Here is a 17,880-nt window from a genome sequence, read left to right on the forward strand (position 1 = left end):
TTATTGATACTTTTTACTGAGATGTGCTCGATAAAGCTAAAATACTGGACACGCAAAACGTTCATGAATCCGGTGGTTTGGAGGAGATGTTTTCACAGCAATATAAAATTGATATCATTGAGGGAATAATTACATTTTTAAGGGTACTCGGTATCAGAGCCGATACACAAGATGATGAATCAGTATCGGGAGTACGGAGCAGCAACATGTCAAATATTACTCTGATAATACGAAAGCTGACAGCAGCCATGTGAGAAAAGAGAAAATGGAACAGCTCAAACTGCAACACAGCCCACAGAAGATTGAGACATACAGGAATCCAAGCGATGGTCCGACAGACGGATTGTTTCTGGCGATTAATCAGACGTGGTGACCGTCATCGAACTGTTCCAACGACAACGATCTGAGTTTTGTCTCCTCGTCAGTCGATCAGACAGATTCCTCAGGAAGTTATTTCCATCAGAATGTGCTGATGGAGCTCTTTGTGTTTGTGCTCCTCAATCATGCAACAGCCCGCCTGCTCATTTAGAAAAAATATCTATTGTGACTGATATCTATTGTGACTGATATCTATTGTGACTGATATCTATTGTGACTGATATCTATTGTGACTGATATCTATTGTGACTGATATCTATTGTGACTGATATCTATTGTGACTGATATCTATTGTGACTGATATCTATTGTGACTGATATTGCAATTGCGATACGATTTGCTGTATTACAGCGAATGATAACTTTTACATCATTATTGTAGATTTTTATCGAAAAACATTTCAAAATGATTCTGCTGTGATTTCTGTGGAGTCTGTAGAATGTGATGTATGTGTGTATATATATATATATATATACACACACATATACACACATATACATACATACATACATATATATATATATATATGTCATTTTGACTTGGTCATTTTAAAAGTAGCGCACAAGCTGAAAAAGTGTGGGCCCCCCTGTACTAGATGATCCAACTCAAACACCAGGAAAGAGACTCAGACGTTTGACTTTAGTCACTTTTAAAATGGACAGTGGTAGTCAACATGTTTAACAGCTTAACAGAACATGGAGGTGTCCTAAAAGCCTTCCATCACTTGTAATTGTTGATCATCTGTTTATTATCTACGCCAACCATTCACGTAAGTCAAAGCTTCATGTGTTAAAGCTGCATTCTCTCTAGTGTCCACCAGGGGGCGACTCCTCTGGTTGTGTAGAAGTCTACACGCCGCAAATCCGCGTCCATCGCGCCATCGCAAATCCGCGGCGCGCCAGTCTCATCGCGTCTGTGCATAGACTTTGTATGTAATCTAGACACGCGTCAAATTTCCGACGCGTTTGGTGTGAACGCAGCATTCGGCTTTAAGTCCCCAGTTAACACGGTCACTCGTTAAACTTTAACACCTGCTGCTCTGAAACGGTCGTGATTCTGTCTGAATTCTGTCGAAGTTTTGTTAGAATATCGATTCTGACAACCAAACAACCAAACATGTAACAACCAGACATTTTGATGCTGCAAACTGTTTTAAATTCACCGTCTGGGGTAAAAACACACATTTTTGATGACGCCAGCTGTAAAAAGGGTCTAACACAAATATTTAAAAAGTCATCGCCAAACCTGATATTATCAGCCGATATCTGCTGATCACAGACACTTCAGTACCAACATACAGCAAAGGTTGATTTGTCAACTGTAAAATGTTGCACTTTGTCCACGTTTAAATGCTTGTTTGTTGATGTTGAAGAGTTAATATTTGGTGGTGCGTCACTATTTACAGTTTTTGAATCTCAAATATTAATATCGATATATAATCGTGTGATTTCAACGCTGATGATGTAAAATGTGTAAAGCAAGCGTCAAAAATGAGTTGATGTCACGGTTCCTCCTGTCATGTTTACTGTGTTCATAGATCACGTATGTGTGAGAGAAAGACGGTCAGCCCCGTGATGATGTTTGTCCACATTGACGTGATGACAGTGAACTCACCACTGGAGCAGTCCAGTCCTCCCCAGCCGGGCTCACACTGGCAGGTATCAGGAGAGACACAGCGGCCGTGGGCACACTCTTCAGTGCACAACGCTGAGGAGGAAGAACAGAACACAAAGTTTCAGATCTAAACATTATCTTCCCCATGCAATGATCAATGTAGGTCTATTTTTTGTCTTCTTTCAGAACTACTTTGTTTATTTACGTCTGTAGATTTCTCCTAAATTCACCAAACGTTACCATTAGATAATGCCTTCAGAGACTCATTTATACATTTTCTCACTAAAAACATGGAGATTGATTGATACAAATATCATAAATATGTCAACAAAATGAAAGAATGGTCACATTTATGTTCTGGAAAAGCATGAAGCACATATTTAATAACATGTTGCCTCATTTACATATTTAAACATGAAGTCATCCAGCAACAAATCATGCTGTGATTATTGCATCATTTATTTGTATTACTTTGTGTTATTGAATGATGTGAAACATGAACGTTTCTATTGATTCAACCAGCGGGTGTAATCATCTAAAATAATGCTTTGTAATCGTGGAACTTAACATTATCTCGCATGATTCACATAAAGTTAAGTGGAGTAAATTCTTACTGTATTTAATGCTGTCTTACGGTTTGCCCCGACTTATTGGAAGAGGAAACAGGAAGTGAGCAGCACTGACAGGAGTCCCTGCCGAATATGTGCGTTTATTTACAGCGGCACAGATGTGACAGTAGAGCAGTGATCTTTGTGAACAAGAGGAACATATATATTTAGGGTTATTGCAGTGAATGCAGTCACAGTGACGTCACCTGTTGATTTGTGGACTGCTGCTTTGAAGACTTCGAGTTCGGCCATCTTGTTTTTTTTTGCAATCATAAGTGAGACGAGAAGGTGAAGTACAACCGAACGTTGAAGAAGACATTTTGAATGAAGTGAAAACACTCTGTGTAAGGGTTAAATTTGCAGGCGAAAACTAAAAAAAGTAGACGGACTACTCCCAGACCTGTCAATCACAGTAGCCCCGCCCTAAAGCATCCCCTGCTTTATGGTCTGTGTGACTCTAAATGGACCATAATGTACTAAATGAACATCATGCTGTATTGAAGAAGACTTGAAACTAGAGATTGAGACATAAACTCATGTTTACAATGTTTCCTGAGGGAATTAATCAAGAGAGAAGTAGAGTCATTTTCTATAGACTTCTATACAACCAGAGGAGTCGCCCCCTGGTGGACACTAGAGAGAATGCAGCTTTAACACATGAAGCTTTGGATTCACTTTTCAGATCCGGATGTCGCCGCCTGGTTAATATTGTGGTTCCCACATTCTCCGAAATAAAAGAAAGAAGTTTTTTGTAACTCAGTGCGTATCCTTTGGCCACTCGAATAATGAGCTCGGTGTAGAAAGGCCTTCACTCGTGGAGGAAGTGTCCGTTATCTCAGCACATCTCGGCCATGCTGTGAAAATGTTTCAATTGTTTGTAGCTTGACAATATAACATATCAATGAGGCACATATTAATGAATGAAGAGTGTATATATATATATATATATATATATATATATATATATATATATATATATATATATATATATATATATATATATTTTAATACATAGGCGATATTAGCAAGATGACAGGAAATAAGGGGAAGGAGCGATGGGGGATGTTGTGGTTCATGGTCGGTGCCTTTATCCTTCAACCACCACCAGAGACCCTTGCCTCCAGTCTTGATGCTAAGCTAAGCTAATTGTCTTTTGGCTCTGGCTTCACCCATAACAGACATGAGAGCTTGAATATTTATAAGATAAATCCGGCCATTGTTTTCAGCCAAAAGACAATTAGCTTAGCATCAAGACTTGGGGCACCCTGGTGGTTTCAGGATGAAGGCACGGCCATGAACCTCATCATCCCCGGTTGCCGTCTTTTTGCTTCCCTAGACGTGTCCCCCATCGCTCCTTATCCTCCTCTCCTCTATGTATTAAAGTCCATCCATCTCTTTGAGAGCTCGTGATTTAGTAGAATATTGTTGTAGTTGTGAGGTTGCCAAGCGAACGGCCGAGAGTGTTAAAAGTCAGAGTGGTGTCCAGGGTGTACTCGATGCCCGATGCATGCTGGGAAAAGGCAGTAATTGTTAAGAGTCCCACAGCTCAAGAATAATCATTCGAATGAAGACAAAACTCTAAAGATGGTAATTTAACCCGTCACACTAAAAGCCCCAGATTGCTTCATGGAATGAAGGGAAAAAAAATCAAAGCACAGATGATAAACAGCTTTATTATCCTCTCTGCCACTTCTTCAAAAACAGGCAGAACTTTATCTAACATCCCCGGCAACTCATTTGGTGAGGATCACTTGTGTATGGCAGCATGAATACTGCATCGTACATCAGGTAGGGACTGAGCCGGGAGAAGACGGGCTGACAGCTTGGAGACTTTAGCTCCTCCATCACAGAGATATGATGTGCTGCTGCTGCTCCGGCTCTGTTTGTGCAGCTGAGTCGTCTCCGACAGAAAGAAACGGGAGCCCGACTCTCATTAAGGGACAAATGAACGTCACATGAAGGAAGGAAGGATGCACATTCAATGCAAGCCGCTAATGCTGCACTGTCTCACACGCTGGCTGTGTTTTAAGGCCATTTATTACAAATCAAGTGCTGAGATTTGAAAGTTGCAAAGAAGTAAGTGAACAGGGAGGAAAAGTGGGTCCAGGAATTAGACCGGCCTCAGTACAGGCAGGTTTTATGGGTCTTGAGGTGCTTGAGCCACAGAGGGGTCGTCGTCTCTAAATTTATAGTGACACTGTGTTAACATTTTACAGCTTTGCTCGTGCATCAGGACAGGAAATCGTGGCAGCCACGAGCACTTGGCACACCGCAAACCGAGTAAAGATTTATACGAGAGGAGGGTGAGACTGAAAGCTTTACGTCCACTCATTGTGAACCGGTGCATTTCACCGGTGGCATGTGTGTTTTAGTGTCATGAGTATTTGTTTGCACTCGTTTTCATGAGGGCAGAACAATTTTAGTTCAACCACTCCTTAAACCAAAAAACAACAACTAAATAGGTCGGGATCTCTTTTGTGTCGAAGTCCGGTACGGAAGGAGAACGTGTCAGAGCATCATGGAAAGAACTCGACAGAGAAATAAATCCTTCTTCTTCACCGATTCATTAAGTATCGCTGAAGGAGAAGTCTCCTTCTGAAATCTCATGAACGGTGACTTGTTGCCAGGAGACAACGGTGGAAACCAGGCGGCAACCTCCGGTTCTGCATTCTCTCTAGTGTCCACCAGGGGGCGACTCCTCTGGTTGTATAGAAGTCTATGAGAAAATGACTCTACTTCTCTCTTGATTTATTACCTCAGTAAACATTGTAAACATGAGTTTATGTCTCAATCTCTAGTGTCAAGTATTCTTCAATACAGCATGATGTTCATTTAGTACATTATGGTCCATTTAGAGTCACACAGACCATAAAGCAGGGGATGCTTTAGGGCGGGGCTACACGGTGATTGACAGGTCTCTACCAGAGACGTACACGGCGTCTCTGCGTCACTCCTCCTCAGTCCATATATGGTCACTTCTCCCATCAAGTACAGCAACCACACTGGGACATAAAACAAGTGGACCTAGCTGTCGTGGTACCAATACTAGTTTTACATCACAAGATTGTCAAGACCAATATTAGATAAACGGTTACTGTCTTTGTCACAGGAATCGTTTTAGGAAGTGTGCTTGTCAGCTTTTTCCAGATAATTTGGAGGTCCGACATTTTCCCCGTTGAATTCCCAACTTCAGACCCGTGAGTGTTCCGTGACATTGACGTGTCTTTGGCAAACGTACACAGAATTGTTGTGATATTAAGCTTCTGTTTAAGCCCCCGTTAACTTCAATTCATCAAGACTTTTCTACATTTGCCGTGGAGAGAAAAACTACGTTTTTTTCAACAACTCGAGGTAACAAATGATGAGTAACTGATGTATAAATGATTAGTTTGGGCATAAAGTATTCCCTTAAAATGAACAGTTATGACAAACTGATCAATCATTTTTAGAAGAGATAAAAAAGCCAAAACTAACAGAAAGGTAAAATGAATAAATGATACTGCTATGAACAGCCTGAGCTTTAAAGATGAGCAGGAGGCCATCAGCATTAATAGTGTCTATGAGGGAACTTCTTTGTGCTCTCCAGCTTATTTCTGGAACGAGAGAGACACAAAAATGTAAACGCCTGCAAATACAGGTTTCAATAAGAGAGCCAAAGATCCCTTCATCCTGTGGACTGGAGCATAAGCAGCTACTGTACGAGGAGGATTACATCAGCAACGGGTGCAACAAGATGAATAGATATCAAATGAAATAATCGCTGTCTAATTCCAGCTATTGTCTCGTCAGTGCTCTTTAATCTCCTGATCTGCTGCAGCAGGAAGAATGAGAGCATCGCCAGAGCGAGGAGCACATCCGACATCTTTCTCCAGCGCCTGATCTCTGAGCGAAACTGTCGACGCAGCTGATCGCCACCAGTGGACGGATTATGAGAGTGGACTTCAGCGTTGTTTAGCCTTTTCTGTTGCTGTTTTGTGTCTCTTTGTAGGTTTCTAGTGTCGCTTTCTTGGTCTTTTGCGTCTCTTTGTAGTTGTTTTGTGTGTCTATGTGGTCATTTTGAGTCTCTTTGTAGTTGTTTTGTGTCTATGTGGTCATTTTGAGTCTCTTTGTAGTTGTTTTGTGTCTATGTGGTCATTTTGAGTCTCTTTGTAGTTGTTTTGTGTCTATGTGGTCATTTTGAGTCTCTTTGTAGTTGTTTTGTGTGTCTATGTGGTCATTTTGAGTCTCTTTGTAGTTGTTTTGTGTGTCTATGTGGTCATTTTGAGTCTCTTTGTAGTTGTTTTGTGTGTCATTTTGTGGGGTTTCCTGGGTGGTTCGTGTCTCTTTGGGTGACATTTTGTTGTTGACCAGGGGGGCCGCTGACACTTTGGGCCCCTGGGCCTTTGCCCGGTCGGTCCGTTCAGTAATCCATCAGCGATCACAACATACAACAAGTGGAGGAACGTCTAAAAAGTGCATGCAAACTGTGCTCCTCTTTTCAACGTTGACTAATGCAGCGCAGACCAGATCCACTCCTTCTGTCCTTACATTTCAAAATAAAAGCCCTTGACAGCTAACATATCCTTGTATATGGAGTTTTATTTTTATTTATTTATTTTGTTGGTCATTGGTGCATTTTTTATATATTTTATAATATCTCACTAACGTTTTCACTACATGTGAACACAACAGTCTGGACTCTTCTTAACCTTAATCGTCAAGCTTTGTTGTCCCAATCTGTTATTTCTATTTCTGTTGTGTGTTCATACTTTGTCAATAGAGGTGATTCTGATTCATATCATGTTATTTTGTGTATTTTCTGAGCCGCTACAGCCACACATATACTGTACGAGGAGGAGTACAAATAGCACTCTAGACTTCTGAACGAACTTCAGATATTTTGAAATAAACACTCATACTGCGTATGATGTTGTGATTACTGACGTGAAAAAAAGAAAAGGAAATTAAAGAGAGAAACAGCATTAGCTGGAATGATGGGATTACAGAATGAACGTTCTTTTGTTGCTGTAGGATGTGATCAGAAATCGCACTCCGGCAGTAATTGATATCAGATGTGCTGAGGTTTGGGTGGGCGACAGAGAGGGGAGGCGGTTAAAGGTTGAAGCCGGTCGGTGGGTGACGAGGTCACAGACGGCCGAGCTGCTCGGGTTCAAGAGAGACGACGCAGACGAGCATTCGGGATCCAGGGCAGGAAGAAAAGAGGCCAGCATGAGACTGAGAATGAAAAAGGGGGAAACTGAGGGAGGAATCATACCGACAAGAGATTAAATGTCCTCAGGCAGTGATGAACAAATAACAAACAAGCTTTTCTCCGCTTGCGAGACAGAGAACATCACCACAAAGGGATGTGCTGAATTCAGGGCGCTCACCTAAACATGTAAAGCCCAGTCATGGCCGACTCCCTGCACGTGAGTACATGTTGATGTAAGATACAGAGATAAACAGGAAATGGAAAACAGAGCGCGCTCAAAAAAACAAACAGCCAGGAAACAGAGAAAGAGGAAAGACTTCTCATCAAATTAGCAGCCCCCCCCCCCCCCCCCGAATTAGCTCAGTCTGTGTATGTCACACAACAACCAACCAGGCAGGTGTCTAGTTAACATTGAGGAATTAGCTTCCGGCGTTCAAACTACTCGACCAACGGGAGCGCGAGGTCGTGCGTGTGCGTGTGTGCGTGTGCGATGGAGCGAGCTACACTATAGAGTCGAGGGTTATTTGTCTCGGCCTCCCCCCCGGGGGGGAATCTAATAAAGTTGTTTACAAGCAGATGTTGAATAAAGACACACAATGCGCTCCTATTTACCCTCCTCAAGCGCCTCAGGAAAAGCCATTCAGCTCCTCTCTCCTCAATAAGAAAAGGCAACACTGCCCCATACAATTTACCATCTAGGGTGGATAATTGATTTCTCTTTGCCGGATCGGGGAAGGCATACCGTGCGATAACGACCGGGTAGGAAAGGGAAGAAATTCTCTCCGTCTCTCACAAAACATTGTTTTCTGTCCGGTTTGAATGATGATTTTTCGCTTCACTTTCAGGATCTCACTTTTATCTGCGTGCGTTTGCTTGCAGGTGGACGGACAGAACAGAGAACGTTGTTGTTTTCTTTCTCTAAAGAGCAAAATAATCTTATTTTACTGCCAACAAGACTTCAACCGCTGTCACATGAAAACCAGCTGGTAGTCTGAGGCGGAACATTTCTGTGAAGATGAATCCCGTTACACACTAAACAGCCGATGTGCTTCCACTCAATCTAACTGGCTGGAGGCAAAATAAGAGGAGGACAGAGGTTTACGTGTCCTTTCAAGATACAAGTGCATTTATTTTCTCCGTGAGACGCTGAACACGAACGTTTCCTGTGGAGTCTGTGAAAAAAACACATTTAAGTCAGACGCAAATGTTGCACCGGCATGGACCAACGTTCACCACAGCTGTGCTTTGGAGAAACTAAGAACTCTTTGTGGAACTTTAAGGCCTCGTCTCCTCTGGGGATGGTTGTTGTTCGGATATTATCGATACAGTACTCTTATCAATACACTATCGGTTCGGCTCCTTGTTGATACTCTTATTGGTCCCTTTTTAGAATTTTGTGAGAAAAAAAAAGACAATTAATTAAGAAAAACATTCTCCCTCGTGTCCACCAGGGGGCGACTCCTCTGGTTGTATAGAAGTCTATAGAAAATGACTCTACTTCTCTCTTGCTTTATTCCCTCAGTATACATTGTAAACATGAGTTTATGTCTCAATCTCTAGTTTCAAGTCTTCTTCAATACAGCATGATGTTCATTTAGTACATTATGGTCCATTTAGAGTCACACAGACCATAAAGCAGGGGATGCTTTAGGGCGGGGCTACACAGTGATTGACAGGTCTCTACCAGAGACGTATACGGCGTCTCTACGTCACTCCTCCTCAGTCCATATATGGTCACTTCCTGTTCACTGGTTGCAAAAAAAACAAGATGGCGACGGCCAAAACGCCGAACTAAGGCTTCAAAACATCAGTCCACAAACCAACACTGTCTGCAGGTTTACTTCAGGTCTGCGTCACTGATCTTTGTTGGTTGTTGTTGAAGTGAAACCCTCAGTTATGTTAAGACGTCACTGTTTTTCAAACTTCGTTTTACACGTCCACGCAGGAAGAAAGTAACCAGAGTTCTTAAAAATCGACACCTTAGAAGGCGTTTTCTAAATCTCTGTGTGTGGACGAGAGGCCAAAACATCTGTACAGATGCAGACGAGGCCTTAAGGCCTTCAAACAGCGGGAGTTTGACGATTACACAGCACCTAAATGTGAAATACTCGCCTAGGATATATATCATATGTCTAGGGCTTTTATTGTGAAAGGTAAGAACAGAAGGAGTGGATATTTATCTTTGTCAAGGTTGAAAGGAGTAATAAAGTTTGTCTTCTTGGTTCCGACAACGGAGCCTTCGAGTAGCTATAACAATACAGCTTAACCTGTCCAGCACAATGTGACTGATTGATCACGCAATTTCTTTCGCTCCGTAATAATTCAAAGTATTCATGAGGAAAAACAACAGTTCAATATAATATATCCTCCACTATGTCACGAGGAGCCCAGCAGTCCTGGAGAAAACAACATCCTTTATGTGCATAAATTCATAAAGAGAAGCTCTCAGATAAATAGTTCCTGAGCTCAGATTAACGGGGCATAACACAAAACAACATTGTTGACATTTTAACGTTATGTTTAAGGGATGTCGGTTATAACTCAACAACTAAAGTACGTTAACGTGTCCAAGCAGCTCAGAGTATCAAAAGCACAGACACAACGGCAGATAAAACCCAATAACAAACAGCCGAAATCAACCGTTCTATAGCGTGAGGACGGTTTGTGAGACGTATCAGATGTGATGAGATAAATAGATATGTGAGAGAAGTGCTTCTCTGACAATTAAGAGCAGCAGCTGAAGGCTGGTTTACAGTTAGATAAAGAGTCCCAGGTTTGTGTCGTATCTCTGACTGAACATCTGCCGTCTCATCTGCTCCGACTAATCATCTGATGTCTGATGTGAGACTTGTGTTTTTCTTTGGCTTTGAGGAAAGAAAAACTTAAAACGAGCTTCAAACTAAAAGCACTGTGTCGAGAAATATTGGTGTTTTTATCTCGCTGCCCAACTTCTCCAACTCCAGATCATCACATCCCAATAAAGCTCATGTGTTTATGAGGCGACGGGACCAACAGCACAGAGATAAACGGCCTGATTGACCAGAGAACAACATATCTGCAGAATGAAGCTGAGGTTTTCAGTGTTAAGAGATATCTACGGTCACTCCATGTTGGAACAAAACCTGCTTGGAGCTTTTCACGTTTCTATCTTTTTCCTTCTGTTTACGCTGATTTCAAAGCTCTCTGTGGTAAAACTTTGAGCAGCAATGGATCACCTTTGAACCGGAGCCGGATTGATGTGCCTTTGACAGCTCCAGCAGCAGATTGATAGATAACTGCCCGGCCGCAAAGTGAAGAGATAACGACTCAGATTGAATCGCTGTTCCACAAGATGCACTGCACATTTTAACAAGCCTGGAAACCTTTGTGTATCAAGTGAAAGAAAACAAAGTTTGAAAATAACAATTCAGATGAAAATAGTTTTGTTTGCTGCAGAGACGTTCTGTGTTCTGGAGTTCGTGCCGTCTGAAGGAAACAACAGCGCTGGCTTTGTGTTTGTTGCCTTTTGATCAAACACAATGTGAGTTCACAGCATTAGAAGAACACGTGACCTTCACATGGAGAAGAAAAGACCCGCGTGATAAATCCTCATCAATTAAAAGCTAAATTGCCACCGAGTCCGAATGTGAACTTATTTATTTGGTCTTTATGTCTTTGTTGTCACACACTTGCAGCTCACATCTGTGTTGCTGTCAGTTACACAGAACGATGAAGAGCTGTGTGTCTCCAGCAGCACAGAACTTAACAAGAAGCAAGTTTTCTGGGCATAAGGTGAGTTATGTCAGTTCTTTGGGTTCATCTTATGAAACTACGGCGATGGAGAATGTTCGATTGTGATTGGCTGCCATGAGTGCCTTGTTTTCTCGTTACATCGATTATAACTAGACACATCTGACACATCGGTTTGTTCACTGTTAAAAACTGCACAGATCAATATTTTTGTGAAAGCGATGGCTGAATTAACTGTGTGTCGGGCTGCAGCGAATAGTTGGAAGCTTCATTCATAACGCTGACATTCTAATTTATAATCAATATTTGATGCTGCGCAGCTTCTTTTTTTGTTTCATTGATTACGTTTAAAACCGGCGTTTCTGCACAGTTGAAATTATAGATTCCAGCTGTGGCTGCGATTGTTTCAGACTCATGTGATCCAAACATTTCCAGAACCTCCACAGCGCTGTAAAGTCCAAAACTATTTACAAAAGACAGATGAATTATGTATGTATATGTGTGTCATTTCCATCATTTTTATCTGAGAAAATATCCTGCTTCAGTCCATATTTGTTAGCGTTTAGCCTTCAAAAAGAATCATTCCTCTCGTCTCCACACACACTTTGAGCAAATTGTTTTGGTTCACAACTGTTCTCCAGTCAGCCTCGTTTCCAGAGAGAGCTCGGATGAACACTGAGCTGCAGACAGCAGACACATTCACAGCCGAGCTCATGAAGGAAATGAACCCAAACCAACGCTAAAGAGAAAGCCATGTTGAATTTGTCAGGTGGATGGAGACACAACTCGAAATGAGAAATCTAGACGCTATCCGACTGTGTTTTCAGCTTGTTTCGTTGCCCTTATGTGACCACAAAGAAATAAAAACATAATAATGAATACAGCTGTAAATGTAGGCAGTGACAGCAGCGGCCTGTCAGTTGATTTGGTCCACATTCTGACAAATATCTCGCGCTGCAAACACAATCCTAGCAACACCACAAGGCTCATGATGCACCACCTTTCTCTCTTCCTGCGTTAGAGAGCGGAACATTAGTGGAACTTCTCTGTACGTGTGCAGTGAAACCAGATCTTAATATCGGATTTTTTAGATTCTGCAACGAGCACCCTGCTGTACTTGCTTCATGTTGTCGAGCAAGAAGCAGAAATTCTAAATTAAAGCAATTAAATGAACTTTATCATACAATTGAACAAACCCCATTTGTTAAAGACTACAATTATACACAACATCATCTTATTGTCTAGTTTGCGTTCATAAATAATCGTGTTTCGCCCAAAAGGAGAAAAAAGGAATCGACGCAACTTACGAACACAAAGGTTTCCACTTTCATAGAAGCCTGGGCAGCACTGAGAGCGCCGCCTGTACATCGTCCTCACACCTCTTCGGTACGCCGTCTTGTAGCTGATCCTGTACACGAGACACACAGACAAAGTCCATTCAAATAATACAACTGTATTTACAACTGAAATAATATAACTGTACAACTGTATTGTCTCCCGGAGCTGTCGCTCGCTCTCCTGCCGGTAAAATAGTCTCCTGATGGCGTGCAGGACAAAACTATAATATGATTTAGTCCAAAAACAAACTGTCAACGCTTATGTTACACACTGAACGATTATGAATGCCCATTCGGTTTTTCCAGATGAGTTTATTCTGTGAATAACAACCAGACAGTATCAGGTGAATGTCAGCAGCTACGATCTCAACTGTCAGTTGCTGGTCTAGCTCGTTTGTCTTTGACAAGAATATTACAGTACACATCATTTATCAGTATATTCTCTTAACATATGAACAATACAACCATCCGGCCGGGCTACTGGCGCTACAATGGCGCGAAACCGCTAGCGCGAGCGAATAGCCTCGTTTAGCTGATGATGCTAGCCTTAGTTAGCCTTCCCTACGTTTCAGCACTAAACACTTGATAAAACATCAAAACACTGCATCGCAACAGCGAGCGAGCCCAATATAAATGTATACGGCGCTTATGTACTGATCTCACCTGTGAATAACAACCAGACAGTATCAGGTGAATGTCAGCATCTACGATCTCAACTGTCAGTTGCTGGTCTAGCTCGTTTGTCTTTGACAAGAATATTACAGCGCCAGTCAAACCAAAACCCGCTACTGCCACCTATTGGCGGAAAATGAGTATCGCCCTGCAGCTATTTTAGGTTAAAGTAGGTGAGTTTAAAAGTCACACAGAGCGTTTTAAATTATAACACCCAGAAAATAGTAAGGGGGGCAAGGTGATGACACAAACTAATACAATAACAATTCAGCAAATAACTGTCGCCATTAAAGTGTCCAGGGTGCCACACATACTTTAAGCCGACGCCACACGTGGAGATTATAAAACAGTGTGTTCATTTCCCCGTCTCTCAGAGTGTCAGCAGTTTGGTTGCTGTTAGTAGTTTCTCTTCTCTTTGTAACCGATGGCTGTAAATGTCGATTGTATGGACCTCGGTAGTTGAGGTGAAACGCTGCCCCCTATTTGTTTGGAGCAGGTTGGCCAGATGTTACACATCGCACCTTTACATATTGTAAGGGAGTTTCTCCCAGTCATTCAAGGGCGCTGGCTGTTGTCTGACATTTCATCTTAAGATCAATGACTCAGCTCTTAGCCGGAGGAGCTAAACTGGTGGCTATAAAGCTTAATGTGCTCATTAATGCCGGTACGCCGACGGTCGCTCATCAAAACGGCCGCATCAGACGGAGCTGAACTGCCGGCGTTGGGTAGTAGGCCTACACTCTGGTGACTGACGGAGCTCCAGCAACAGAAGTTTGACAGACTGCGTTTGAGACGCGAAGAGACTTGAAATGTCTCTGAGACTTTCGCAGTTTTTTGGGTTGCACGGTTCCCACGTGGTTGAATGCACTTGGGAGTCGCTTTGGATGAAAGCATCAGCTGAATAAATGTGATGCACTAAAGTTTAAAGCACCAAAAACCAGTCTGTCCCAGTTCAGAGATGGTAAGATGTCACTGATGACCTCTGACCTTTTCTAATAACTCACAGTGGTGAGCGTGATAGCGGCCTCCAGTAATCAATGGAACCGTCTTTAAATGGCGCCAGTAGTTTAAGGGGAGCAGCACACAGGATATCCTCCTAATCCAGTGGAGACAGTTTAGAGCACACGTGTCAAACTCAAGGCCCGCGGGCCGAATCCGGCCCGCCACGTCATTTTATGTGGCCCGCGAATCCGCCAGCAAAAAAATAATTTTAATAAAAAATGATTTTTTTGACACCAAACACGGAGCTAAATTTAGCCTCCAAGAAAAACATCAAACTGTCCAAGAATTAAAAGGCAGACTGCAATCACAGCAGAATATATTGACACAGCTACAGCCCAGTACATGCTGAAGGTATGTGAGCAGAGCTCCGACCAGATACAGACTTTTACAAATGTCAGTTTGTGAAGAAACACCATCGCAGACGAGTTGATGAACTAGCAGCAATCTAACAACACAGCAGCTAAGAGACGAGCAGGTACTTGTGTTTCTAATGAACTGTTGATGAAAGCACAGACAACACGGATACATCATCTATCATGTTCATCAGACCTGACTCTCAGTGAGCAGCTCTTGGATGTAGCTGCATGCACAGGACGACGACAGGGAGGAACATTAGTGATGCAGAGAGGTGAACAAACAGCTTTGAACAAAGTTAATGTCAGAACTCGTGTTTGATATTTGTCTTTGTTATTTTCTTTAATAGTTTGATCTTTGATAGAGTCATGTGGGTTTCTGAACCCTCCATTAAAATGATTTATGTTATAACAACAGAAATGTGTTTAAATATCATTTTCCATTGATATAACTGCATGTACAATATGTTTACACTTGAACAAACAATAATCAAATGCAGAGAGAGTTATTGAACAATATGTTAGGGAGAAGTTACAGTTACACAGTCTTACAGTTACAACCGGCCCTTTGAGGGACCGTGATGCTGATGTGGCCCAGAGAAGATGAGTTTGACACTCCTGATTTAGAGGATTAAATGAAAAGAGACACAACATTCATAATGCTGCGCTGTGTTTATTATATTTACATTACGAGTATTGCTTGGAGGAGGAACGTCAAAGCTCCAATAATATAAATACATTCAGTCTTTGTGGAGTCTTATATTATTGTGAGAAGTCTAAAGCTCATCAAACTGTAATCTGGAGCTCGTTGATTCGTCAATTAACAGAAAATGAATCAACAATTGGAACATTTATTTTTCTATTTAATCAAACGCTGACGGCTAAATTCACAAAGAACAGATTGCAGATCTCTAGCAACCGAAATCCTCCTCGTCCTTAAGGTCCGATTCACAGAAGACATTACTGCGTTCATGATGTCACAGCAAACACACACACACGACACACACACGACACACACACGACACACACACACGACACACACACGACACACACACACGACACACACATAACTGAGTTTGTGATGTAATGTCTGTCAGTGTAAATGTGTTCTAGTCACCACATAGTCTCACTGTGACTGTCTCTCGGCGCTGATCTTTGTGAGTTGGACTGTTTTGCATAGAAAGGTAAACAATCCGGCACCAACCGTCCGCTGCACATCACCTCATTTAAAAGAGGTCAACCAGCACAGCAGCACTGAGGTGCGGTGGAGTCTCACGTCTGCAGCTGCTTTGAGAATAGACCAGCTCATGCAAAAAGCTGTGAATTCGCCTCTGAGCGCAAGAATCTGCCACATTTCTCTGTCTGTATCGCATCAAATTAAATATATTTAAAATGTTCTGATTCATTTGAGCTCTTGAATGCATCAACTTGGTCATTTTGTCTTAATTCTATGACATGTTATGGACTAATGATTGTGTTAACAGTTTAAGGAAGGTGAAACACACACCTGTGTCTGGTGCACTTGAACCAGTTGAGGATGTCGGTGCAGCGGGTGTAGTAGACCTGGTCAAATGGATGAGCGTAAGACTCCTGCACAGTCACTGCATAGCTGCATGGATAGAAGACACAAGCACAGATTAACAGAGAACACGTCCTGATCGTGAAGAGAGATTAGTCATTAACAAACATCAAAATAAAGGTTCTTTCTGATTTATCCTCGAGGCTTTGGTGAGGTCTAAAAACTGAAATGCAGTGGAGGACACAATAATTCTAAAAGTCAAACACCACAGAAGTCAATAACGTCTCCTTTTAAAAGAGATCATCAGGATGTGAATCATTGATCCGAGGACGAACGCGTCCTCGTGGAGCAAAGCTTTAATTCTGGAAAATGTTTAAAGGTCATTCTTTAAAAGCTTTATTTTATTTTCCTAAAAGCCACAAACTTTCAGGATGTTAAAGAATGCTGACAGGACATAAACCCTCGTTATTATTGTCTGTAATTGTTCTGCTCCGATTTAGTTTTTCCTGTTCCAAGAAGTTAAAAACTGTAAGTCATCAGAGGTAATACCCACTTCCACAGTTGCCGCTGATCACACAGAGATTATTGATCGCAGCACATGCACTCTGTGCTGCTCTCATCACAGATGACATCGTGCTCTTCCTGAGTGCTGAGCCCACTCAAGCTGTCACATTACCGTCGCTGTGGATTTACGGCCCTCACAACGTCCCCAGGAGTAAACCTTTCCCCTCCTTTCTTTTGATTATTGGCCAACCCTCTGGAATCTTGATTTGTGGCTGGGGGGGGGGGCTCCTTTAGTTCACCGCAGGGTTCTGAGCTCCGTTACTTCTCTGTGAATACTGGAGAGGAGACTGTAACCGGGTAGACTGACCTCTCCCAGTGGCTGCACACGTTGGGGTCATCCGGGTTGAGGGCGGTCGCCACGGAGACGAAGCCCAGCAGGTTGAGCCACAGCAGGGCCCGGGGGGAGAGCCCGCCGGCCCCCATCCTCCTCCTCCTCCTCCCTCCTTCAGAGAAGAACAAGATTTCACCTTTAGGTTGCAGAAAAACCGATACGAGGAACATCGACTTCTATCTGGAAGGAAAACGACCCCACCGACTGTAAAACACTTCAATAAGTGCAACTGAGCACATCGTACTCAACTCAAGTACTTCAGTTCTCAGGTACTTGTGCTTCTAATCTGCTTCATTTAACGGACAGATATTGGTAACAGTTATCTTGAGCCTTATGATAAACTGATGCAATATTAATGATCAAACCAGCGGTTTCAGAGTTTTTGGGGGCTTGTGATCAAAGTTGTGATCACATTTCATGACTCGTCATTCCCTCAAACCTGTTTTTACTCCCGACTCATCAAATATTCTTCACTGTTTTGTTACTTATTTACTTACTTATAATACTTGTTTCTGTATTTTACGATGTCTCTTGTTTGCTGCTGTAATCCTGTAAATGTCCCCGCTGCCGGACTAATGGACT

General features: G+C 42.3%; 1 protein-coding gene across 1 annotated transcript in view; it reads right to left on the minus strand.

Moving 5' to 3' along the window:
* The window catches only part of LOC306791274 (multiple epidermal growth factor-like domains protein 11), a gene marked incomplete at its 5' end in the record, with an annotated part of 102,962 nt that extends 85,572 nt beyond the window's left edge, over positions 1-17,390 (minus strand). The window contains 4 exons of the mRNA XM_079287925.1: positions 1,993-2,085; positions 12,828-12,928; positions 16,392-16,493; positions 17,275-17,390. Coding sequence (XP_079144051.1) covers positions 1,993-2,085; positions 12,828-12,928; positions 16,392-16,493; positions 17,275-17,390 — 412 coding nt within the window. The remainder of the gene's footprint in view (positions 1-1,992; positions 2,086-12,827; positions 12,929-16,391; positions 16,494-17,274) is intronic.
* Positions 17,391-17,880: the final 490 nt, after the last annotated feature.

Source organism: Melanostigma gelatinosum (assembly GCF_949748355.1).
Source record: "Melanostigma gelatinosum genome assembly, chromosome: 2".
NCBI classification, from domain to species: Eukaryota; Metazoa; Chordata; class Actinopteri; order Perciformes; family Zoarcidae; genus Melanostigma; species Melanostigma gelatinosum.